Source organism: Botryllus schlosseri, chromosome 2, assembly GCF_051294905.1.
Source record: "Botryllus schlosseri isolate E-star chromosome 2, Bs_hap1, whole genome shotgun sequence".
NCBI classification, from domain to species: domain Eukaryota; kingdom Metazoa; phylum Chordata; class Ascidiacea; order Stolidobranchia; family Styelidae; genus Botryllus; species Botryllus schlosseri.
The window spans coordinates 2204608-2230957 of NC_137237.1; the positions used below are offsets into that span (position 1 = coordinate 2204608).

General features: G+C 40.7%; 1 protein-coding gene, 1 long non-coding RNA gene and 3 other non-coding genes across 5 annotated transcripts; 4 read left to right on the plus strand and 1 right to left on the minus strand.

The window, feature by feature from the left end:
* Window positions 1-8170: 8170 nt before the first annotated feature.
* Window positions 8171-8242, plus strand: Trnaa-ugc (transfer RNA alanine (anticodon UGC)). Its single transcript has one exon. It is a non-coding gene; the product is annotated as a tRNA-Ala (tRNA).
* Window positions 8243-8958: 716 nt separating this feature from the next.
* On the plus strand, window positions 8959-9030 carry Trnap-ugg (transfer RNA proline (anticodon UGG)). Its single transcript has one exon. It is a non-coding gene; the product is annotated as a tRNA-Pro (tRNA).
* A 1224-nt stretch (window positions 9031-10254) lies between these two features.
* Window positions 10255-11532, minus strand: LOC145459993 (uncharacterized protein F54H12.2-like). Its single transcript, XM_080338432.1, has one exon. The coding sequence runs from the start codon at window positions 11530-11532 to the stop codon at window positions 10255-10257; it is 1278 nt and encodes a 425-aa protein (XP_080194558.1).
* Window positions 11533-12514: 982 nt separating this feature from the next.
* On the plus strand, window positions 12515-23601 carry LOC145432964 (uncharacterized). Its single transcript, XR_013913017.1, has 2 exons — window positions 12515-12946; window positions 22961-23601. It is a non-coding gene; the product is annotated as an uncharacterized LOC145432964 (long non-coding RNA).
* On the plus strand, window positions 22101-22183 carry Trnal-uaa (transfer RNA leucine (anticodon UAA)). Its single transcript has one exon. It is a non-coding gene; the product is annotated as a tRNA-Leu (tRNA).
* Window positions 23602-26350: the final 2749 nt, after the last annotated feature.

Below are 26350 nucleotides of genomic sequence, written 5' to 3' on the forward strand. Positions count from 1 at the left end.
TCGTTCACTTTAGCCCAGTGGTTCTCAACCTTTTTTACCTCGCGGCACACTTCGAAAATTAAAAATAGTTCGCGGCACACTAGCACAGTGGTTCCGAACTCTTTTGGCTTATGGCACAGGCAACTACCAGAATGCGTATAGCAGCAACCATCGTTTTACAGAGGTGGTCACTGACGACTGACGATGTACTGCTACCTTTTCGGAGCACTCAAGTAGGCGTTTCTCTGCGTAAGTTTTCTTTTATCTCTGCGGACATCTCACAAATGCATCTGCGAATGGTATCATTTGACATGGGAATCGTTTTCAATTCTTCCCAAACATTTTTCTACAATTTTATTGCGGGCCGGAAGAAGAGCTTTCTCCGTTTACGTGTGAGGTTTAGAATTATCAGCTATTACCTCTGTTACCACATAACTGGCCTGCTGAGATCTCGTTTAAACTTCAGGTTCAGTTTAATTTCATATGATTGACTTGACAATAAAGTCTGCCCACTACCGCATTGTCGATGTAATTAACCATCGCATCGAAGAGTCCATCACGATCGCCACTAACAAATACAGAGGTGTTTATACAATAAACAAACATGGATGGCAAACGCATTTCCTCGCAGATCGTGTAATAGCACATGTGAGGATAGTATACCTCAATAATCTTACTGGCAGCCACCCGCAGTTCACCTGTAGTTCCAACAAATCGGAATAATAAACCTCAGCGGCGGGGAAATTTGTAACTGATATAATTTGATCAACTTTACTTATCAATTCTCGAATTTGTCGCCGGTAACATAACATTGCGCACTGAGACTACATTTTAACTGCAGTGCTGACACGCTACCTAACAATCGTAATGTGAATGGCAATGTTGGCAATTCTAATTTTTAAACGCGAACATCACTTTCAAATGAGTTACTTTCTCGATGGTGAGAATGCCTTCCTAGGTTTTGGAGGTTTATGTAGGCTCCTACTCGTCCTCCGATCTGCAAATTGTCTTACAAAAAGTGAGCCGTGCTATAAGTTGGCATCTCAGGAATCAAAATATGTAATACCGGCATGGTGTAAAATGATAATCGATGACGAAGACATGGCAAGAATACGACTACAAATAGAAACATAAAAAGGCCATCAACCTGCGTCATGTCCCTATTCTACCTACGGTTCTGATGGAAGTCACTTCGGCCACACCTCAATATCACTATAGATTACTAACCGACGTCGTAGGTTAATAATCTATAATATCCAATTACCCGAGTTTAGTTATCACCGTCCTAAATGCTACTGATGCTACTATGTGGGCAAACTAGCATATCACACCCATTGACGGTGGAGGCCCCAATTTGATTCATGGCAGTGCAGTAGCAAGTTACAAAGCGTTGCAGACTTATTAGATTATCCGCCCCTATACGTTGCTGTGCTCAGAGCGTCTTTACAATAAAAAGCCCAGAGAAAGACCCAATCCATGACATAATGGGGATGCCAGATTGAAATACTAGATTGAGATACCGTGACTACGGTCGCCTCGGCATCATTATATCTGTTCACTGCATCGGATTGTGCATCGCGTGTCTTGATCGGGTAAATTCAATAGAAAAACCACCAACAATGACACACTCAAAATTGGGATTTTTGTTAAACTTGGACATAGTTTACCACATTTGCTCGCGGCACACCTGAGCAGTCCAATTGGCACACTAGTGTGCCGCGGCATACCGGTTGAGAACCACTGCTTTTAGCCAGTGAGATGCGAAACCTGAACCTGCCGGATTCAGAAGTGTTCTTGAGCTCATTTGATATCTCTAGTCTCTTTACAAACGTTCCGCTGCAAGAGACTATCGATATTTGTGCGAACGCGCTTTACGGCGGTAAGCTAGCACCACCATCAATGCCGCGTAAAGTTTTTGTTGAACTTTTACAGACAGCTACATGTTCTGTTGAATTTAGCTTTAACGATGTTATCTATAAACAAATAGACGGCATATCGATGGGATCTCCCTTGGGACCTATTTTGGCTAACATTTTCGTAGGATTTTATGAGGTCGAGCTTCTCACCCAGCGTGTGTCCGTCAAACCGGTGTTGTACCGACGCTATGTAGACGATACTTTTGTCATTTTCAGAAATGAGATAGACTGTGATCAATTTCTCATTCACTTAAACTCGCTTCACCCGGCTCTGTTATTCACAATTGAAAAAGAACGAAATAACTCATTGTCATTTTTGGACGTTTAAGTCGAAAAACATGATACCAATAAATTTGAAACATCAATCTTCCGGAAACCGACATTCACTGGCCAATACCTTCGTTGGAACTCATTTAGTCCTAGACGCAGAAAAATCAACCTCATAGGCACCCTCGTGCATAGAGCGTTGATGATATGTTCGGGTAATAAACTGAACTCAGAACTTGACAATATCCGGAAAATCTTACTTGATAACGGTTACCCTGAATCATCATCATCATTGGTTTATTAGCAATTTTATCAGTTCAATACACCACAAAAAATGCGATACAATGAATAGACAGGAAGATGTCGAAGCGACTTGGATTTGTCAATGGAATCGGACACCCACCTTGGCCTAGGCGTAGTAAAGAGGAGGCATGCACAGTTTTGCACACTGAATGAAAGTAAAGAATACAGTATAGAAAAAGAAAGCGACAAGAAATAGGGCGGCATGTCATGGGAAGCGAGACCGATAGGTCAGTCGTGGTCCGGTAATCTTGAGGATGGACTGTATTTATATTTAGTAGTAATTGCTTGTATTTCGACTTGAATGTGGACATGCTCGTCGACTGTCGGATGGCCGGCGGGATACTGTTCCACACATCAGGTCCGGCATATTCGATGGAGCGATGATCTTTTCGGTCGATCATATGATATTTGGACGACGTGGACGCGCGTGTGTTGTACTTGTGCGCTTTTGATTCAGAGGTAAAGAAGTCATTGAAATATTCGGGGCAACGACCGCAGTGAAACTGATACATAAACTTGGCGATTTCTAGTTTCCGCATATCTTCTATGTTTAGGACGCCGAAACTGTTCAGCAGCGACTTATTGGATGGGCAGCCAGGCCCCTTTGGGGCCCTAGCTATGATTCGGAGCACTTTATGCTGTAGTTTCTGCAGTGGCTTGAGTGCAGTTTTACTGACAGCCCCCTAACAGAGGATTCCATAATGTAACTTCGATTGGATTAAGGATTTAAAGAGTATCAGGAGAACCCATGCTGGCATGAAGCGCCCAAGGCTGTAGAACAGGCCGCACTTCGGTGATAATTTAGTTTCTAGGGACTGAATATGACTCTTCCAGGACATGTTCGAGTCCATGTAAAACTCCGAGATATTTGGCATTATCTGTGTTGGAAACGGGCTGACCAGCGATATTAACGGTTAGGTTATTTTTTGAATTGACTGTCAGCAATTGCGATTTCGAGGCGTTTATGCAAAGGTTGTTCTGGGCCGTCCACTCATGGACTTTGGGCATTTGGTCACCAGTCAGGGCATCCAGCTCTGCCGTCGAAGATGCGGAAGAGAGGACGTGAGTATCATCAGCGAACAGTGTGGTGTTCAATGAGGAGGTTTCAAAAATGTCGTTGACATATAAGCTGAACATGTCATCAACCGTGGCATAGAGAGGAAAGTAACGCATTTCAATGCAGAAAAGTCAACAGAGCCTACCGAACGAACAACCAAAGATGTTTACATCCATCTACCTTGGATAGGGCCTATTTCCACCCGCTTTGAAAAGCAATTGATTTCAGCGGTCAATAAGTGTTACGACACAGTGAAGACCAACGTGGTTTTCACGACAACGCAACTGCTCCCCGCAACACGTAAAGAAAGACGTGCTACCCTAGGCTTACCATACGTCCTCTTTTAAGAGGATTTGTCCTCTTTTTTGACTTTTTTGAAAGTGTCCTCGGAGGACGCCCTTTTGTCCTCTTTTTTGAGATTTTGTCCTCTTTTTTGAAAATTTAGGTCAGATTTAGAGGAAATTGCGAGTGATATGCCGCAAATTAGCGCAGAAGTGAAGCTCCGGCGGGTATTTCGGAGGGAAAAGTGGTGATTTCAGCTCTGAGCGAAAAGAAGACCTTTTTTTTTTTTTTTTTTTTTTTTAGTCATCCACCTGGTAATGTGGGGTGAAAAACGTGTTTTTGAGCTCTGAGTGGAAGTGATGACCTTTTTTTTTTTTTTTTAGTCAACCGATCATGAAGCGGGTGAAATTTACCTGTTTTTGAGAATTCTTCTCCAGTTATGCTTGACTGAAATTTCTGAAAAAGTGTCCTCTTTTTTCATTTCCGAAATATGGTAAGCCTATGCTACCCGCACTTCAGCAAAGCAATGTAGTTTACGAATTTAAGTGTCACTGTGATTGTGGCTACGTGGGAAGAACGTCAAAGCGCTTGCAGGAACGCATAAATCAGCATGTCCCTAGATTCATTAGAACACGCTCGATGAAAAGCTCACCCTCAACTCACCCGCTCAAGATTGATGCGGAACAATCAAAGGCCATAAATTCTGCAATTGGCAAACACTTGTTGGATAATCCCGCCTGTGCGAAAAATTATCGAGACGACAGATTTCGCATACTCGGAAAGGGTCGCTCACACTTTCATTTGTGCGCCTTGGAGTCGACTTTTATCAAAATACACCAGCCAAGGCTGTGTCAATAAAAAGAGTTCGTGTATCATCTAAAAATAGTACATTGAACGCTCTCGTATTCGACATTTCGTGCTGGTGACGTCATATTTTGTGTTACGATTGTTGATATACGCTGTTCTTTCGAATTCTCTACTAGTTGCTGACGATTACCCCTGACGAGTGTCAGCCGAAAATATTCGGGTTCATTTTAATATGAATATACTATTCAAGAGTTCGAAATGTGCACCACTTTTCTGTAGTAAAGTGCTGGATGTGTAATGTGGGGATTACTCGGCGTCTCAACATATCAGACGCCAAACGCCGTATAGGCATTCGGCCGCCGCTCGGCGTCTGCCTACTCGAAAGATAGAGACCGAGACCATCTTAGGGCACAAAGACGGGCGTAGCCAGAAGGGGGAGACAGCGTAGTGGTGAGCGTCGGCGCCATCCTAGCTGGTGGCCCGGGTTCGATTCCCGCCGTCGGAGGTTATTCCGGCTCCCCGTCGGCCGTTCTGACGGCGACAAATAAAGCCCACGGAAAAAATAAGACCCGATAAAGAAAGAAAAGGAACGACGAAGAGACCCCAACTGGTTGGTCGTTCGGCAGATGAAATTATGTAAGATTAATTGATTGATATTGGCCGTAAAGTTGGGTGAAGGGAACATCCCTCAATACCGTCCTCGTATTCCTCTGCGGGGATTTCGCCGTTATTTTTTTACGTACAATTCACACACCCTTTCCGTGGCTAACCAAGTCCGGTATCACGCGATCGATTAAGGAACGAACCAAAATCGCTAATATTGATGTTATTGAATATAAGAGTTCATTCCCAATAAATGAATGAATTTCATTAATGATATTGTTACGTTCGTTAACAATTATATGATCGATGGTGGAGTCTTTATGCAACTTTAGCAATGTTGTTCATGCCCCACGGTTAAGACGAGTATTCTACATAGGTGTTATTATGCCTACGCCTTACCTGATGTTGTGGTTTTTCCAGTGGCTTGAACGTACATTGTACTATTACTGGCAGCATACGACAGATGATGCCATATTGTAGCCTGGAATGGAATAGAATTTAAGGCCCCGAGGTATTGCTGGGCGCTATATCAAAGTGTAGAATATGATATAGCGGTATTTCATGACCAGGGGCGGCCAACCCGTAGCCCGCGGGACACATGTGACACACGCGAGAAGGTTTTGAGTGGCCCGTGAGGTAATTCTTGAAACTAGTTACAATATTTGATCAGCCTGACTGCGAAATCAGGGATTTCTAGAAGGGACAGGAATTTCTAGAGTCTGGAAATCCCTGTGCGAAATTTGATATGTTGATGACTAAAATATCAGTTTCGACGTATTTTTCGTAGATCCTCGTGCATGTCCAAATTGTAGAATATTTCGTGATAGAATTATTTGACTTCATATTTTTCTTAACACCTTGCGCGATTTATTGTCACTCGATCTCTTTGGTACCCGGGCCCCTCCTGAAAATTGAAAAGACGCCCAATTTACACAATTGAGTCTATAACTAATGGCAATTATGTGAGAACGTGTCGTCAACCATGTGACTTCGCGTCTGCACTCGCAGAAAGATCGTCGGCGATGGAACAATTGCACAAAATGATAGACGCCGAAATCAGCGATATATTTATATGTTACAAGCGGCGAATATTCATGTCCTTGCCAAATGAGTCCTGCGGTATACAGAGTCGACCCGCAATATATGCAAGTACCATTATTATTGACCGAATTCATTCATTAACTTCTTCGCGATATGAGCGGCTGGACTGGACATGAATACGCACTGAGTTTTCATGACAGAATTGTTGTCAATTTTGATGTGTAGGCTATATAAGTTTTGTTTCCACCGTTAGCTAATCCGGTTCGCCTCTATCGGACGACTAAGAAAAGGTCATCAATATTCAAGTTGCCCTCGAAATGCTTCGTAAATCTAGGCTTACCATACGTCCTCTTTTTTGAGATTTTGTCCTCTTTTTTGAAAATTTAGGTCAGATTTAGAGCAAATTGCTAGTGATATGCTGCAAATTAGCACAGAAGTGACGCTCCGGCGGGTATTTCGGAGTGAAAAACGGTGATTTTAGCTCTGAGCGAAAAGATGACCTTTTTTTTAGTCATCCACCTGGCAATGTGGAGAGAAAAACGGTATTTTGAGCTCCGAGCGGAAAATATGACCTTTTTTTTTAGTCAACCGCTCGCAAAGTGGGAAAAATTCACCGGTTTTTGAGAATTCTACTCCGGTTTTGCAGGTTGCAAATTTCTGAAAAAGTGTCCTCTTTTTAGATTTCCAAAATATGGTAAGCCTACGTAAATCTCATGTGGCGCTTTGGCCGAAAAAGCTAAAAAGCTGGCCCTGCTATAGAACCTAAATTCTCAAAGATTGGTACGTAAGTAGTATTATACACGGGGTTTATACGCGCCCCAATCAGCGTCGAGTATTTGATCACGTGACATCTGTTAGCCAATCAGAACACAGAACAATGTGGGTGTGGTTCCAATACGAGAGAGGTTTTGGTTGTGTGAGAGATAGCATAGTTCCAGTCCAGTAACGCTGAGATATTTATTACGTCATTGCGTAAGTTGATTACCTATGATTGCGTATTGCACCATTACCTATGATTACGTCGCAAGCGTAGTTGATGCTCACTGTTATCTTCAAAACCATGGAATTATTGCGAGTATCACCTACGCTCACTGAAGAAAAGGATGAAATTATATCCACGGCACATTCCTTAGCTAGAAATTTTATCATGTACGAAATCGACGGCTCAAGCGTTAAAGCAAATACACAGGTGGAGAAAACCTTACGACGAGTTGTTAATGAAATATTTGAGCGATATCGAACTATCCTAAACGCAGTCTCCAAGCGCCTTCGTTATAGTGAAGTCAATGAGAAATATAAAGAACATTCACCCATTGAGCGAATGTTCCTCATGATAGCCGATGAAATATTCAAAGATAGTCAAGAGAATTGGGGCCGGATTGTGTCTCTTTATGTGCTTGGCGGCATTCTTGCTCGCAATAACGAGGCTGCGCATAACGGCAGGGATATAGATGCTATCATACAAACAGTCGGGAATTACATTGCTACTAGGAAACGAAAGTGGATAGAACAAAATGGCGGATGGAAGCATTTTGTCACGTGGTATCACTTATAAAAGCTCAATCGCAGTTACTATTTGTTATATTTACATCATGGGCTCCGTGCGAATAAACGATTGTAAGTTTATTGGATCCAAGGCTGTATCTTGGATAGTATATTCGAAATGTATGAAGATGGTTGGGGTGGATGTAATGGAAATATCGTATCCTTTCGCTATAGTAGAATGTGAAGGATGTAATTATACAGAGCTGATAGCATGTGATCAAGACGAAAGAAAAACAATGAAGATATATGATACTGAAGTAACGAAAGAAGAACATCGAGTTGTTTTCAAGTCAACGGCTACAGTAGAACTATCTCATAAATTTGCTAACGCTACTGCTCAAAACTAACATTTAAGCCGTCGCTATCGTCTGGGGATTTAGCTCAGCGGTAGAGCAGCTGTCTTGCAAGCAGAAGGTCACGGGTTCAATTCCCGTATTCTCCACCCTTTTTACGTTGAAGTGCTATTGACGCAACGGTGGTGCAATCATTTCAATTTTGATTGTCACTCAGAATGTGTGCTTTGAAAAGACTGTGTTTCGAGCGAGAAAAGTTTCGGAAATGTTCTGATTCTACTATCAAAGCGGGACCGATTGACGAATCGAATCTATTTAGTTGGTGGGCAACAATTCAAGGACCCCAAGGAACACCATACGAAAAAGGAGTGTTTAAAATATCAATAGAATATCTCACAGAGTATCCGTTTCGAGCCCCGAAGATGAGATTTGAAACTCATATATATCACCCGAACATTAGTGTAAAAGGCACTATATGTGTGGATATTTTGCAGAAGCAATGGTCACCAGCGCTAACTACATCAACCGTGCTGCTATCAATATCTTCGTTACTTGGCACACCAAATCCAAACGATCCTATGAATGCGGAAAGTGCACATCTCTATCTGGAAGATAGACAACTCTACTTTAAACGTGCTCAGCATTATACCGAACGCTATGCCAGAGTCAACTGCGATTAGCGGAGTGATCTATCGTGATTATCGTGATTACAATGATTAAAACTATCATTTGCTTGCGACTTGTTTATGCCTTGTATTGATTATGGATCGCAACCTTTGTAATAAAAACTCCATAATGTGTTGGTTATATGATAGTGCGAGTTAGTGATTTATCGGTGCACTGGTCTGAGCTTGACTTGCGTGCTGATTCGTTGGTCTAGGGGTATGATGCTCGCTTTGGGAGCGAGAGGTCCCGGGTTCAAATCCCGGACGAATCTGCATTTTGCTACTACCTAATACACAACCGAACACGAGTCAGTGATTTATTGAGTTATGAAACGACCATCACAAATGGAATAGGATTATATTACCAACAACAATCGCCTTACCCTTGAAATCAATTACTAAGGGTGATTTATAAAGCACACGATAATGTTCGTCTTTACAGACAATGATATTACGCGATGGGTATGTAACACAATCTTCAATTGGTTTCACTACAATTCTATTATCATAATGGAAAAGTATACACGTGTAGGGAATGGTAATTGATCTCACGTTGGGCAATACAATCATTTCCTCATAATTACGACTCGACTCAAACTGAGTAGCAACAGAAATTCTTGCCATGGTCATGCTTCACTAGCTTGCTCACGTTCTTGACAGCAACATGATACCCATTCCAGTATACAACAAATAGTAAGCAGTACGATGAACACGACAGCTAAGATATCATCGACATCTTCCATTTATATACGCGATCTAGTCAGAGATTCCCAGATTTTTAGTCTACGAAAAACAACAAATTCTTCACTGATTTGTTGAGCAATTCTATGTTTCGATAACACGTCTATGTACATACAATGGTTAGGAAAGCGTACAGGCAACCAATCAGTTCCAATGAATAATGTAATATCTCGGTCATGCGGATAAATACGTATATGAAAGCTATCAGATGAAAGTCTGTGAATGCGTTCAGGATTCATTACAATGATTTTTTCTCTGATTTTCAGTCGAATCTTCTCATCTCCAAAGTACTGTATGACAGTGAAGCTATTTGCTCGCATTTCGTTTCAATCTTTGAACAAAGTCCCAGACTATACTATCGTTGTGTTTCTTATCTTTTCCGAAGTGGTCTAAATAAGACAGCGTGCTCATACCATCACTGCGGCAGCTTAGGAATGAAATTGCGTGCGCTCCGCAAGCCTCTGAACGTTTGTGCTGTAATGGTTTGATCGAACTGGTATACTTTTCAGGTTCTAGGAAACAGGGTATTTCGTTTCTGAACGGAGTTATGCCGAAGCTGTCGTGAAAATGAGTTCCATATTCATCAGCGTAGATGCATACCCAGTGACTTCCTGGTTCGTCAGCCTCGTCATAATTAATGATTAATGAGTAGGGAGGTTTCGGTCGCCGAGGAAGTCGATCAATAGGAAAATTTCCTAGATAATGTCGTTTGGTGGAATCGTAACTATACAATATTTCATCTATTTCTAGTCCGTTCATATTACAGTAACGGTGCGAGCTTGGCTTATTTCCAGTATTTTTTGAAATTCCATGAAACAAAGCAGAGTTGTTTCGCTCGCGACACCATCAGCAGGAAAAGTGATCCGCAGACTAAGGGTACCGCTTTTCTGCAGTTCGAAACAGTCGTCTAAATCATCAGCTCGCAAGTTATATACTAGAAGAGTATATCCATTAGCGAATTCCTTCGGGGTGAGAACTCCGATCTGTTTTTCGAGAGCTCCTATGCCTTGAACCATATTGAGATAGGCTTCAGAATAGTGATTGTTTTCAAAATCAAGTTCGTATCCACCTTCCGGTATCAGGAAACCATTGACTTTCAATTCGACACGCTTCATTTTGTTATGAATAAAATTGTATGGATTTTTATCGAACGCACCCTGGAATGCCTTAGTCGCTACCATACCGATGATTAAACGAGTCGGTAGAGTACCCGAATACAGATTACCAATATCGATTTGAGTGGTGTTAGCTGCGAAAGTTCTTGTCAGAAGCTTCATGTCCATAAACGGATATCTAGCTGGAGCATCGACCATCATAGCGGATTTCACATCTTCGCTTACTTTCACACCACACAATTGCAGCTCTTTTTTAATAATTTTGAAATTGCTAGTATTCACTCCAAACAGAAAGAAACTTTTCGGGTTCAAAGTGAGTTCGAACTCCAAGGGTACCTCGTCCAGAATGTAACGGTCTTGTAAGCATAATCCGTGATGTATTCGGCCTCTAATTTCAACAACTTTACTGATTGCAAAAGGCAAACTTCTCGCGTTGTGACCTTTGTTAGCTGCAGCATCGCCTATAGCCTTATCATCTAATTGCTCAGGGGTATCTTTGACCCAACCCTGTGTCAAAAGCGTTGACTTTTGTACGTCTTGTGGGGCGAACAGATAGTTCAAGTAGGCTGAATACGCCTGTAGTTTTATATCCTGCTTGATCGTGTGATTTCCAACTTTAATGTGAAGTTGTGAAATCATTGAATCTAAAATGTTATTGACAACGCCAATATCATCATTTGCAACTAAATCCGCATCGCCTTTCAGCAGTTTCAAACGAAATAAAAAATAAGATTCGCTTAGATCTATGAAATCTCCACACCCCTCGTATCTGAAAGTGATGACGGATTCATTGTCCGAAACAGGGGGTATCTTAATGATACGTTTTTTCTCTACACTCGTCTGAGTAGGTGGTATCTGGAAAAGGTCTAAAGACGGATGAATACCTTCAGCAGATTTGCTATGAATCAGCTCCGTCATGTTCCACGGGTCTACTTGTAAATGAAAAGAGGAAGGCTTGCTAGTTGTATTTAATCAAAAATATCCCGGCGACGTTTTTTCCGTTTGATATTTTTCTTTTTAGGTGCTTTTCTCTTCCCTAGGAAATTATCAAGTGCTTGACTAGCAGCTTGCTTTCCTCTGATTTTAAAGCTTTCTCCAATGTTTTGTCCTCCCAATACATCAGAAGCGACTTCAGCCCCAGTGTGAAGTAGTTGTCTACCCAGAGCTTTTGCTCCTTTGGAAATCAAGGGTACCACACTACGTCCCAAACTGCGAAATAGATTACCTAGACCGTGACCTCTTTGTACTCGACCTCGAAAGTAGTTTATGTCCCCTCCGCTTTGATTTCGATAATAGTGTTGAAAAGCTTCACGATCACAACAGTAATGTGCTCTCATCGTGACGTAAAGCAAGTGTGATATGAACTACAGAACCATTCAGATTTATAGATGCACCTTTATCGTCTCTAATACTAATTCGAATTCGATTGGCATATTCCGCAATCATAGGGAAAAAGTAGATTTTCTCAAAAATGTGATGTTGGTATTCATTGTTAGCTGCTGTGATAGGGATATTTCGCAATAGCGGTGCATTCGTATCGCCGACTGTTTGCGGTCGAATGAGATCGGTATAGACCAATAAATTACTTATGGGTGCGATGCTATCTCGCAGGAACATTTGCGAAGTTAAATATTTTCCTTGCGGTAAATTTTGTTCTCTAAGATTTCCATATACGAAAACCGGATTTCTGATTCTCTTTGGATTTCTTCGGAAATTCGGAAAGGCACCTGCTTCGCTAGGGGGAATGACTAGCATAGCCGTGGAGCTTGACAGCTGATTTATCCATACCTTTGTCTGAGTACGATTGATTCTATCGATCAAGCTTTTGAAATCATAATAATCCCCATTTGGATAATAGTAAAAATTATTGCTTTGCGCTGCCAACAGAGCAGAAGATTTTTCCTCTTGAAATTCCCATAACAATCCATTGAAATGGGGTAAAGTAGCTTGAAACTGATTACGAACTGAAAATTCTGCAAGCCCCAACTCCCATTTTCCAGTGATGGGACGCGCCAAGTCAAGTACAAAATCCGATTTCGAACTGCTAATGTGAATGTATTTCATAACGCAATAGCACGCTTTCGAAATTGCAGTACAGCACTAGACGGTGCACTCCGAAAAGGAATTTTTTCACCCTTATCATTCAACAAAGATATTTTTATACGTTCCAATCTATTTATATTTACAGGGAAAAAGAAAGGCTTTATGTAGTATTTGGAAAACGCCTTCTTATCTCCCTCGACTTTCACCACTCGCAATAGGCGCTGTAATGTACCATTGGATTCTTGCGGTTCAATAATATCGCAATGAACGTATACAAAGTCAATCGACGGTAAGGGTGTTATATCGAAATTGAAATGTATTTTTTTCTTTGAGAAAGAATATGCGGATAGCGCTGCTGTATTTGGTAACACGAAAGTCGCGAGAGTGTAGGCATCTGGAATTTCTATATTCTTCAACGTTGCTGTATAATCGTTCTCTGCAGTCACGATATTGCATTGCGTATCCACTCCTGGATATAAGATATCTGTGATGTCTTCGTGTGGAATTGACACAGTTAGGGTATTGCTCTCAGGAAAACATTTTACTGCTACATCGGGGTTGATACTTTCTATGGTTTTTAACATGGCGTAGAGCGAGTCATATTGTCCAATTTTCAGGCGGAATCGTCTAAAGCTTTGTTCGATACCCATAATTTGGAATCCGAAAGAAGCTTGCGAATCGATACGTTTTTCAAAATCTCTTGGAAAACTGATCTCCGTCAGCGCGACTTCATTTCTCTCTACATTTCTTGCCGTCTGCATTTCATTGACATATTCTGCGGTTGTATTGCCAGGAAACATGTCCATAGAAGCATTGGAAAATAACGTAACATAACTCATAGTTTAGGTATTTTTGGAGCTGGTAACATATAACCCACACACGACGATAATAACGATACCCAAAGCTCCTTGTTTTCTTGAACGATTGTTAAATTGTAGAGTGAAAATATCACTATGATCAATATAACCACGACTTGAGCGATGAATTGATAAAAGTTACGGTTTGACGATATCTTTTTGATCGATCCAGGAATTGAATTCTGGTCCATATCCTAGCCATTTCACTAAATACTGACGGTGTTTGCCGCGTTGACGTCTCTTTATAATCTTTTCAACACGCCACTCTGTAGGTTCGGTCACTACCTGTAGTTCTTCTCTGTAAAACCTCCCGTCGATGACGTCATGATTATAGTCACGCAAGCGATACATCGGAGGGTCACCAGCCATTGCGTTGATGATATAAAATATCTCAGTTGTCCAATTGGGTCTACTGCTCTTTTCAAAAAGCCCGCGAATTTTCGAAATGCGTACGGCTGTTCCTTTCGTTAGTGTGGGAAGTGTAGCTTGTCGAAACCCGTACATTTTTTGCCAAATAGCTTCTTGATTGTGTGAATTGACTTGACTAGGAGCCATACCTAACGACGTATGTTTGGTGTGATTATAGGAATATACGAAATCCTGTAGCACGTCGATGTATTTACTGGTGTTATTCTTTGTGAAATAGCGGTACAAGATTGCCTTGAAAGTCCTAATACAGCGCTCGGCGAGAGACGACTTCAATTCGCTTTTTGTGTAAAAGTAGCGAACTTTATTTTTCTTGAGAAAGTTTTGAAAAGCTCGATTGGTATATTCTGTACCTCTATCAGTCTGCAACACTAAAGGCAGCCTCTCATTGAACACTTGTCGGAAAGCAGAAATCATACTGCGACCAGTTTTATCTTTAATTGGAATCAACCACACAAACTTTGAAAACGTATCAATAACCAAAGCCAGATATCTAAATCCACGATTGTATTTAGAAATAGACTGCACATCAATCAAATCGCTTTGAAACTGACTATCAATTCCAGAGACCACCACCTTCTCGCGACTAAATTTTTTTCGTATAGGAAAATGCAGGGTATAACTTTGTTCTGATTTCAACCATTCTTTGTCTTTCTGTAAATAAGCTCCTCTATAGGAGTTTGGTTTGCGCGGATCGAAATAGTCTTGCGTCATGTCCATAACTTTCCTGTGTAGCGTTGATTCGGCTTTCGTTTGCGCGGACCGTCAATGCTTTGCCAATTAACTGGAGGTTTATTGGCTTTCTTCTTTTTAACTTTTTTCTTTGAAGTTTTAGGTGTATGGGGCGGAGTTACCGCTTCGTAATTGCTCCAAATCTCGTGCGTCGCGGGCGGAGGTGTCGCGTCAAATGTGTTATTAATAGCGGGCGCCGCTCCGGGCGGATGCGACGCGGCAATTGTTTCATCGGTAGCGGGCGCTGCGGGTGCGCGGGACGACGACTTGATCAATTTCTTATTTGCACGTAGATTTCTCAATAGTCTAATGCCGTGTTGAAATAGTGCTAATTTTTCGATGCGTGTCAAATCAGAGTCCCTGATGCTTGCGATATGTTCATTGAATTTCTTTTCGTAGGCGTCTTTTGATTGTAAAGGCGGGAAGTATAATTCACGCATGTCTAGTCAATCCACCTAACAGACTTCCAATAATCGGAATTGCAGCACTTAAGATCGCTATAAATCATTAAAGTTAGATCATGAATCGAATCGAATCACATATATATTCACCGGATAAAAAGCCACCCTTTTGAAATACTTTTTGCTTCTGTTTTTGAGATTTACAGCACAGCACTTTGCGAATGTTAGTTTTATGCTTCTTCAGTCGTGCCTTACTCGTACTTGAAATAGCTATATTACCCGAGACAAGATTACGGAGACACTCACACACACAGCTAGTAAAAGCTTTGTGAGTTAATAGCTCGTTACGCTCCTTCTTTTTAGCACTCTTTAACAGCTTCAACTTGATAAGATGATTATTTAAAGTTTTTTTCAAAACACCGCGTGACCTCGCCATTGCGAATGATAGTGAATGTTCGAGTACAGCGCTATTTATTCCGAATACACGGTCATACGTTCGCTTGGAAAAATGTTGCTGCGAAGTCGATACTGTTCGGGTGTTTCCTGCGTCAAATCGACCATGATATAACTATAAGGCTTACGAGTTGCTCTCTTGTAGGCTTCCGTGAGAAAATTTGGTTTATCTGGAAACATTTGACGTGAAAGATATCGAATCTGGGCAGAATCACGAGGATTTTTCATGATGACAATATAGTTGCTAGACAGCGTAATGTCACGGAAGCCTGCTCCTCGGTGAAATAGATTTTGACAGAGAAACACCACTGAGAGCGACATATGATGACTGTATCTGGTGAACAGTTCACGCACTTGACTTGCTTGCGTCATCATGTCATCTAGCACAATTAACGTATGTTCACTATTAGCTCTCTGTAAATCTTTCAACTTGTCTAGACCCTTGTAAAATTGCACTCCTTTCATCTTATCATACAACGGTTGATAGTTATTATATAACCAGATGATCTTTCTCGGTCGAGGTACGATGAGCTTGTCGGCATTTTGTATGATTCTATAGGCGAAAACTGTTTTTCCACTGGACGATGCTCCACTAATTATCATACGAAGAGGCGAGTATAAAACACGTGCACGGTTCATTTTATTACAATGAAAGCGGTACAGTATGTATGCCATCCGGCAAAACAACTCTTTTATAGTAACCATACGACAAAGCAGAACGATATTGCTTATAAGTGAAAATATTACCATTGAAACAGCGAAACCCAGAATTAATCCCTCCGCAAGTGGAACGGTTTTGCAACACGCCTTCAAAATCCTTGAAGGTCTTAGAGGCGGATTTACTCAAACCTTTGGATGAATATTTATCAGTCTCACCCTTGCAGTAATACGTTTTCGAGTTCAATCCAATAAACCCGTGACCCTCCCATTCTACTTTAAACAGACCAGGAATTCGTTTAGCATAATTGTAAGCAGCGATACAGCACGGTTCGGTGGTTTTGAAAGCGATCGGATCACGCTCAAAGTCTGCTCGATGCAGCGCGCAAGCTCTCTGTATGAGCCATTCATCATGAACTTGAAAAAATTCTTTCCTTCGCGAAGGTTTAATTAGGGAGTAGATTGAATCAGCTGATAAACTCAGATATTGGCTATCAGTATCTCCCTCCAAATAACTGAAGTCGCATTCCTCTAAATACTCATGTAAAAAGTCATACAGAAACGAAAGCATGCGCAATTTACTGGAGTTAAAGATGAATAGACCTACAATGATCGGTTGATCGACGTCAATTGAATCTGGTAACGAGCTAACCTCGATCAGATCTTCAGAAAGTTCGTCGGCGTCAATAAAGTTTTTTTTCTGAATGTGTGATTTCAACTCATCACTTTTTACATAGGTATGGTTTCTGTACTTCATTGGGTTCTGTATAGTGGACCCAAACGCGGAATTTCCACATAATTTGAAGGTCAAGGCCTCCATTTCACGTGCTGGGTCTTTAGGGGTTACATCACCCTTTCGCCTTTGCGTTACGACAGAATTTACAAACTTTTGAAATGGTCGTTTGGCTTCGTATTCCACGGCTTGATATATGCGAGTAATAATCATACCGTGATCCATGTACCAACCCAACAAATCACTTGTAATTAGTTGTTTCTCAGTGAAATAACTAGACCCCAAAAACTTCTTTGGAAATTTCACGTTGTTTTGACGGGCATATTCGCGCATATGTTCGCCGACATCGCATAAATCTACCGAGATATGTTTACAAAATGGCGGAAATTCTGCATATTTTGCTTTTAATTCATCGGGGCAGTACGCATCGACTTCCAATGCACCAAAGAACTGTTGATGAAATACGCGATCTAATAGTTGATTCGCAGTGAGATAATATTCTTTTGTTACATTTCTTTGTAGTGACGAAACAAACTGTGCAATGTCAGGGTTGAGTTTCATGCGATTCCATTCACATTCGCGTATTGATATTATCGTGTATCCCAACTCTTCGAGATAGGCAGTAATTTCTTCTGTTTTAATACGTCGCTCAATGTTTGCATCGTTCTTATAGCAGCGATCACAAGAATGAAAAAAACATCCATGATACTGCAATATCAATTGATGTTCAAGCGAAAACCCATCAACCGAAATCTGACGCGAACCAAGTTTAGCTTGCTTGCCGTTCCAGGCGTGTTGAATTGAAATACCGCGTTGATAACTTTCATAAGTAAGCCATTCGAGTTCTGCCATCGCGGGGTAAATTGGCTTTCTGTGAAATTTTTGTTTGGTTTCGTCATACAACCACCTGATTGGAAATCCACACGGCATGCATTGATCGATGGATGCGAGGTAGAGCGAATTTGCGTCGTATCCTATTATCTTTTTCACGTATTTCGCTGCGTCGCCGTACTGAATTTCACGAATTTTCGTTTCGTCTTTCATTGCAAATCGCGTCGATATTTGTGACAAACCGCCAAATAGATTGTTCACTACAGTTTGATGGAGATCAGCATTCGCTTTACTGAACAACGCGATGTCATAACATTCCGCAAACATGAGTCGATTGGCTATGCTTGGTAAACTGATAGCAGATTTGAACATGTCAATACCCAACTTTTGATAAAAGGCAGCGTTATTACCTAACGCAACTAGAAAGCCAATCACATCACTTTCGTTATAAAAAGTCAGAAAGTCTCGCATGGTTTTCATTTGCAGACGATTCCACATATCTACGCATTCTTGGTATTGCGCCGCGGTGATATTAGTGCCTCGATGACTGCTATAGAACATTTCGTGTGAAGGCAATTGCGTGTCATTCAATTTATCAATACAAGTCATGTACTCGTATGGAAAATAGAATTTTTTGTCCACCCCATTTCCATAAATTTTCAAGTACGCGTCCAAACTATAACCCGGTGACAGAAACAGCGAAATGTCAAGGAATTTCAATCGGTTGGTACTGATGGTCAGATATGCGCTGTTTCGTTTCAAAACGAAAAATCCACTTTCTTCTTGCAGTATAGGAATCAAATATTTTTTACAAAGATTCAAGTCGTAACGAGCCGAGTTGAATCCAATCACAGGTATTTGATCCAACCAAATTTCGAAGTGACGATACAAACGATCTAAATAGCGAGTTTTGCCTGGTTCAATTGCGTTGCGATGCTCTATTAACATGCGAAAATCTTTCAATTCTTCTTCAAATAACTGGCGCATATGCGAAGATGCGATGTTTTGAATTTCATATAGTTTTGCCACCATATCGTTAATTAAAACGTTGGGATCACCGTTGGAAATGAGTGTATGCGTTTCATTCGTAACATTATCTGAGAGAGATACCGATACCGCGACATGCTTATTAACAATTTCGACTTTCGGTGTGTCAGCTCGAAGATTTTCTTTTTCTAGTAAACTCTCGAAATCATAAGCGATTCTGAAGGGGTAATATCGTTTTTCAGCGCTAACCAAAATTCCTTGTTCGGCCATTCGCTCAAACACAGTCATCTTAGGGCGATAAATACCGAAACCGTGTCGCTGTTTTTGGGGACGCTCACAATCAATGCTTTTCATATGCTCTACCAAATGATCTTTTCTAGTAAAGAAAAATTTACACTTGTCACACATATAGGTAGACGTGTACAATGTCAGGTCCATAATCAGGCAACAGTGATGATCTTGCATGTGAATAGGTATAGTCATTCCATTAGCATGAGAATTACGCAGCATGACTGTGCCTTGATTACGTTTTTCATAAAGCAGTATTTGAACTTGAAAACAATCCTCAACTTTTGATAAGTCTTCAAAAGCTACTCCGTTCTCAGTTGAGATATCGTAACGAGTTGTGAATTGCGCAGCTAATTGCCGAACATGTGTTTCATTACGCGCTTTTTTCATACTATATGAAACGCAGCGAAAAATACATAAAGAATCCTCATATGGTTTGCCTTTTTGGTTACGCAGGAAAGTCATGATATGTCTACATTTGCTTAATGCTTGCATCTCCGGGGAAATGATAGTACTTCCACCGAGTAAAGCTCTATCCATTTCATAAATATAAATGGAAATATGCAACACATCAGCACAGTAGAATTTCGTATCTGGTCGCACTCGATTGGCATATTCAAAACCTGCCGTCAAATCGATCTCATTCGTGACGGAATCGAAATCTTCGCGCGATATGATAGTTTTAGGGACATTAAAAACCGCTTGAGAACTCTGAGGATGATAATAACTATATCTGGATGTGTCACGGTTGAATAATAAGTACCCATACGCGAAATTCATCTTGAACTGACGATATCTTCTGGGGTAAATGTCTGCAATACGCGCGTGAATTTCGAGCGGACCTCTTCCGACCATTCGAATGTTGATGATTTCTCGTAAGTTGTTTCTTGAAGTCCATGTCGAATCGATGATGGAATCGTAGTGTCTTTCAATCACCTCAATGCCGTCTTGTTCGAAACCCAGCGTTTCGTCAACCAGAAATCCACGATCTCCATATCGCCTGCGCCGCGCCATAGATACTAGTATCTGAAAAAATATCAAGACAATAGTCAGTACATATATTAGAAATTGAATCCATATTTCAAGCGCAGTTTACATTTAATTACACCGTATAGAAACACAAACTTAATTTTTTCAAGACGCTGAATCTCAACAATGCAAGCATTCGAGTCACTAGATAGTTTTTCAATGTCTTTCATGGTGTTTTTAATTATGTTTAGAAAATTTTTCGAGTAGTCTTGGTCAAATACTTCCATCGAAACAAGTCGATTCCACATAGCTTCCATCTTCAAATCGTCGTCAACTAGACCTTCGATCAAAGACATAGTGTCTTGACGCGAGCGCTTTCGGCTTTCATTTTGACTCTGATATATTTTGCTCATGTCTTTTCTCGGAGCCTGCATCGTTACACTTTGATGAGGTGCGTTCATATCTAACAAGTCACTTATGTCAATGAAGTTATCCATACTGAGCTGCGAACAAAAAAGATTGAATTAGCACTGTATCAACATGCATCAAAATATTAGTACTAAATCAACATGCATCAAAATCATTCACATTCCTCGTAAGTACGTTTGATATCACGAAATTTAGCATAGAAACTCATTGCATGCATATCAGTTTCTACTTCATTGCCGTTATTGCGAGTTTTTACTGAAGTACGATTCAATAACGAATACAGAACAGTATCACGACCATGACTATTCAATGCTTCTACTGACGGATCGTAAAGTTTATTTCCAAATTTTACGACAACAGTTTTTCCGGCAAATGATAGTGGGTACTTTTCAGTCATGATCTCAGAGCCATTTTTCACATCACAAAACATCCAGAAAGAGGCAGGCTTAATCAAGCCATAATCGCAGTTCACAGCTGTGCGTTGTACTGTCATAATAGTCTCTAGGAGAGCAGCATTATTCATGAAAATACTAGCGCAATTCGGAAACATACAAATAGATTTGTCGGTATCGTAATATCTGAATGCATCCAACTTTTCCAAAGTACTCAATACATAGTTTGCTATATCACTAGTCAAAAACATATGAGTCAGTATTTCTTTACCAGAGTGACAATCACCATCAAACCAAAAATTCGGGGCTATATCTCTGCGGCGAACATAACCTTCAAAGATAGAAACAACGAGCGCAGCCCTGAGGAAATTAAGACTACGCATTTGTCCAGCATACCAAATTTCGGTGATATTTTTTTCAAGCGCAGAATACAAAAACACAGCATTTTGAATCGTGGGTTGAGGACTTAACTTTTCGATCACTTTATTGAATTTTCGACTTCTCATATAATCACTTGCCAGAATTTCACTTGTACTGGATTCGCGCAACACTCGAATAACAGAAATCACAGAGCGCCTACGAGCACTAACATTTGTTGAATCAGACGAGGCACTTTGATCACTAGCTAACGATCTAATATTCGATATCATTGGCGAATCATCATCAGACAGACCACTTAACATCGCTGTTTCTGTATCTTCTCGGGTGGACTGCTTGTTCGAAGGCGCTACACCAAAATGACCATTTTTCATGATATTGCGTATCTCTGCACGCGCTGCTTCCGTACGACGAATTTTGATTGGAGGACTATTCTCATCCGTACGTCGAATTTTAAGAAAAGGTTGAGTGTTTTGCCAATCAAAACCTTCGCTGGTTGATTTAGCTTCACTGCTATCATCACCGGTGATGTCAATCACATCAACTTGAGTCGTACTACTTTCGTTATCTACTGCGACTTGTTCCATCTCGTCATTTACGGCTTGTTCAGTATTCATTCTCAATACTCAATAACTAAAGTACGCCGTATTCGAAATACTGAGCGTATCTAAATCTATTCCCTAACGACGTCTGCGCGATACTCGACAATAACAAAACGCAGCTGTTCGAACGTAGTGGAACTTAGCATTGGTAGCTCTAAATGCGCCGTTAAAATCAATTCCCCAATGAGTTAGACAACAGTGCGTTACTCGTAGCGATTCAATCGTAATACTCTATAATATCAAAAACGCAAATGACTGCGATCTCTAAATAGTAGTCGCATAGCTGAGGCTAAACAACGCGAATAAATACTGGGTTGGCCGAGTGGTTAAGGCGTTGGGTTTAAGTTCCAATGAGCAAGTGTTCACGTGGGTTCGAATCCCACACCTAGTACTGTTTGCGATCACAATAAACGCGCATGCTTGCGCCTCTGAAACTAACGTTGACAGCTGCGGCTATGAAACTGCGGCAGTTGACAGTTGCGCAACGTTCGAGATAATTTAAGTTTAAAAATAACAGCTGCGGTGTTGAATTTGAATCTGCGGCTGTTGCGAAACAGTTGCGCAACGTTCGAGATAATCATTTAAAAATAACAGCTGCGGCGTGAACGTTGAATTTGAATCTGTGACAGTTGCGAAACAGCTGCGCAATGTGCGAGACATTCAATCATTTTAAATTTTTAAAAAATCAGAGAAGACGCCGAGGTCTATAAAACCACAGTAGCTAGTGCATAATTTCAGTTCTATTCAAGAGACATGGAAAAGATCAAGCCGTGCGGAACGCATCAATCAATAAAGAATTCCGAGGGCGAAATACTATATGAACCTTGTGATTTATTAAATCAACCCGTCTTTCATAAAATGAATTTCGATAGACGCTTGCAATCATTCGAGTCTCATAAAGAGAATTTCAGAGTTAGTGCATTTGAACTCGCGACTTGTGGGCTATTCCACTTAGGGTTCAATAATCACGCCAAGTGCTACATTTGTGGTCAATTGTTTGATAACTTGACAAATTGTACAGATGTCTGGAGCGAGCATGCTAGACTCAATCCTTCCTGTCCTCTGATCATGAAATTAGCAAAGGATTCTAAGTTCTTTCGCAACGTGCTTATTCGTATACCGCATAGCAGTTTTCGTTGAATCTTTAATGTGTGTATTTTTTGTTTAGATCGAATCATGTCTATAGCAATTAGAGCCGAGTCGCAACTCCCAGAAGGACCTCTTCGGAAAGACATTTACATTTTCAATAACATATCGAAGCTTCGAATCGAAACTGCAGACGATCAGCTGATTGATCCTCGACAAGTACGTGTGTTTCCAACGAATGGCGCAATTCAACGATTCAAAGCAAGTTTAACTCACAATGGGAAGCTCGTTGCGTGTTACACTCGAGAAGGTATCGAATACTTTCAGCAAATCAATCTCGCTGATGAATATATATTATATTCTCCGTCGAACGTCGTCGATGACGTAGAAAATTCACCGCTGGGGTGGATTTTACAAGAAACATCGCGTTACATTGCGCCGAATGGTCAAATACAGCCTATGGATCGCGCTAAAGCGGGATTTCCAAATGGTTATGGTAACTTTGCTGGGTATTCGAATGGTGGGATGCCGAATGCCAATGCAAGTTTCCGGAATGCTGGCAATGCTACTGGAGCCTTTCCAAATAGCAATACGCAATACGGCAATCGCAGATGGATGCCAAACAATTCTCAGCAATTTTGAATTGTCTCGGAAGCGCGCTCAATGCGATATCAATTGTTTTATTGCTATGTGAGTGGAAATAAAAGCTTCCTGTGATTATGATTGTTGTGTTCGATGATTTTCATTGCTGATAGACTTATATCAAGATAGCATCAGAGGTAATTTAATTGATCAGCCCTGTAGAGCAGCTTTATAAGCAGGTCACTCAAGTTTAGTACTCTCCGTAGAGGTTATTGCACAATCTATCTCTAATATGCTGCAATACAGACAGGTTCAGACGTGTCTATTCACTTCCGTCGAGTGAGTTTTATAACACATTTTACACAATCACATGAGCAGTTTATTAATAACCAACAAGCACATTTACTAATCGTTCAGAACAAGCCGTAGAGCTTCTTTGAGATCTTGGCACGCTTTCTTGATATCAGAATCCCTTTTTTGATTTGCGATGTAAAAGCAATAACAGTTTCGCATAGATGAGCATATGATTACGAATAAACCGATATTGAAGTCTTCTGAGAGCATATTCACTAGTCCGCGCAATTCTCCTCTTAGTACGTTATGTCTTTCAGAGCATTTGAATTGCTATTCGAAGGTATCTGACAGCTGTGAGCTAATTCTTCAAGTTTGTTCATCGTAGCGTAACGACCATTTTTACGAATCCATAACTGTATCATTTGATATCGTTGCTCAGTTAAGTTATAGCAATCCATGTATTGACATTCGGCAATTTCATTGTCAGATAGCTCAAGTTTTTCACGTGCAAACCTATACCAGTTCATCAGGTCAATTCGATCCATTATGACGTATATATCATTAGCAGTAATCTTTGACATATTCAATCTGCAGCCTACAGCCTCATGTAATAAATATTACACGTTATATATTACCTTGCACTTGCTTCAACTGCAAAGGCAATCAACGCAATATTAACGTAATCATATCTCGGTGTTACTAAAGTAATCAACTACACATATGACGTAATCATGAACATGCTTCAACTACACAATCATAATGACGTATTTCTCAGTGTTATTGGACTGGAACTAGACGCAATCATGACGTAATATCTCAGCATTACTGGAACTAAGCAAAGCTGCTCTCGTAATAACTAAAGTAATCAACTACGCATGTGACGTAATCATGGTAATCATGGTGCAATACGCAATTGAAGGTAATCAACTTACGCAATGACGTAATAAATATCTCAGCGTTACTGGACTGGAACTATGGTATCTCTCACACAACCAAAACCTCTCTCGTATTGGAACCACACCCACATTGTTCTGTGTTCTGATTGGCTAACAGATGTCACGTGATCAAATACTCGACGCTGATTGGGGCGCGTATAAACCCCGTGTATAATACTACTTACGTAGCCTAAGCTATTCATACTCAACTTCATACACTGTATAAATTTCAGCATTTCACAAACTCCTTGGGCCCAGATTGGGGGAGGGGCGAATTGAACAGTTAACACGGGGAAAAGCCTGCCTAATCGAGGGGCGGTGGGAAATTCTAATCAATGCTTTATAAAGTGTCATGACGACTCTATGCGCCAGCTAAAATGCTTGAAACTTCTGATTATTCGAAAAATTTCTCGAAATATTTGTTTAGTACATTTACGGTGCCAAGTTTTCGATTTTAATTTCTCAAAATTCAGGGCGTTGTTTTTTTACCCGCAAAACGGAAGATTTTGGACTAAAAACTAAAATTTCTAACATGTCTCGACGAGCATGTCCACATTCAAGTCGAAATACAAGCAATTACTACTGAATAGATATAGTCCATCCTCAAGATTACCGGACCACGACTGACCTATCGATCTCGCTTCCCATGACATGCCGCCCTATTTCTTGTCGCTTCTTTTTTCTATACTATCTTCTTTACTTTCATTCAGTGTGCATGCCTCCTCTTTACATCGCCTAGGCCAAGGTGGGTGTCCGATTCCATAGACAACTCCTAGTCACTTCGACATCTTCCTTTCTTTTCATTGTATCGCATTTTTTGTGGAGTATTGAACTGATAAAATTGCTAATAAACCAATGATGACGATGATTAAAAAAGCTTAATTTTGACCAAATTTAGCACTCCTGCGGGCCTATGTGAATTAAGCGTCTTCGCACATATTGTTGAAATTGCACCACTTTTCTTCATTTCTGGTTGGAACTGTCTGTCCTTACGAAGTAGCTTGGCCTGAAAAAAACTTTCCGACTTGAAAATTGACAGATTTTTACATGAAAAAACTTTATTTTAACGTAAGCTGGACCTATTAAGAATTCCAATAGTTACATTACGCAATATGGTGCAAATAATTAAAAATTGTTTCAGTAGGCTACAACGAAAGACACTTTCCTACATTCTCCGGTAGAAAGTGTCAGACCTTACCTCACGTCAACTACTAGGATCAAGTGCTTGGCATGGGGCTCCTTCAGTACCATTACACAGTATGCAGTCTGTGATGACCTTTTTTAGTCAACCAACTACAAACTCGGAATAACTTTACCAATTTTTCCGGATTTTACTCCAAGTCTAAATATTTTGAAAAAGTGTAATCCTCTTTTCAGATTCCCAAAATAGCTAGACCCTAGTAGCGGTGGTAAAATTCACAGCTGCAACACCAATGTATTAGTGGGTTCGAGTCCGACCGAGGTCGACTCCTGAATTCCTACCCAAGTGTTTGAGGTTTATCGCTACGCTCCTCCTCGCTATATCATCCGTCTAACCGGTGTCTTATAAATGCCTAGAAGGGGGGCGTGCCACAATAAGTCGGTCGTTGCGAAATCAAAAATAAGGAAAATCGGCTTAGTGTTAATGACCATTGACCAATGATGACTATTGTATTCGACAA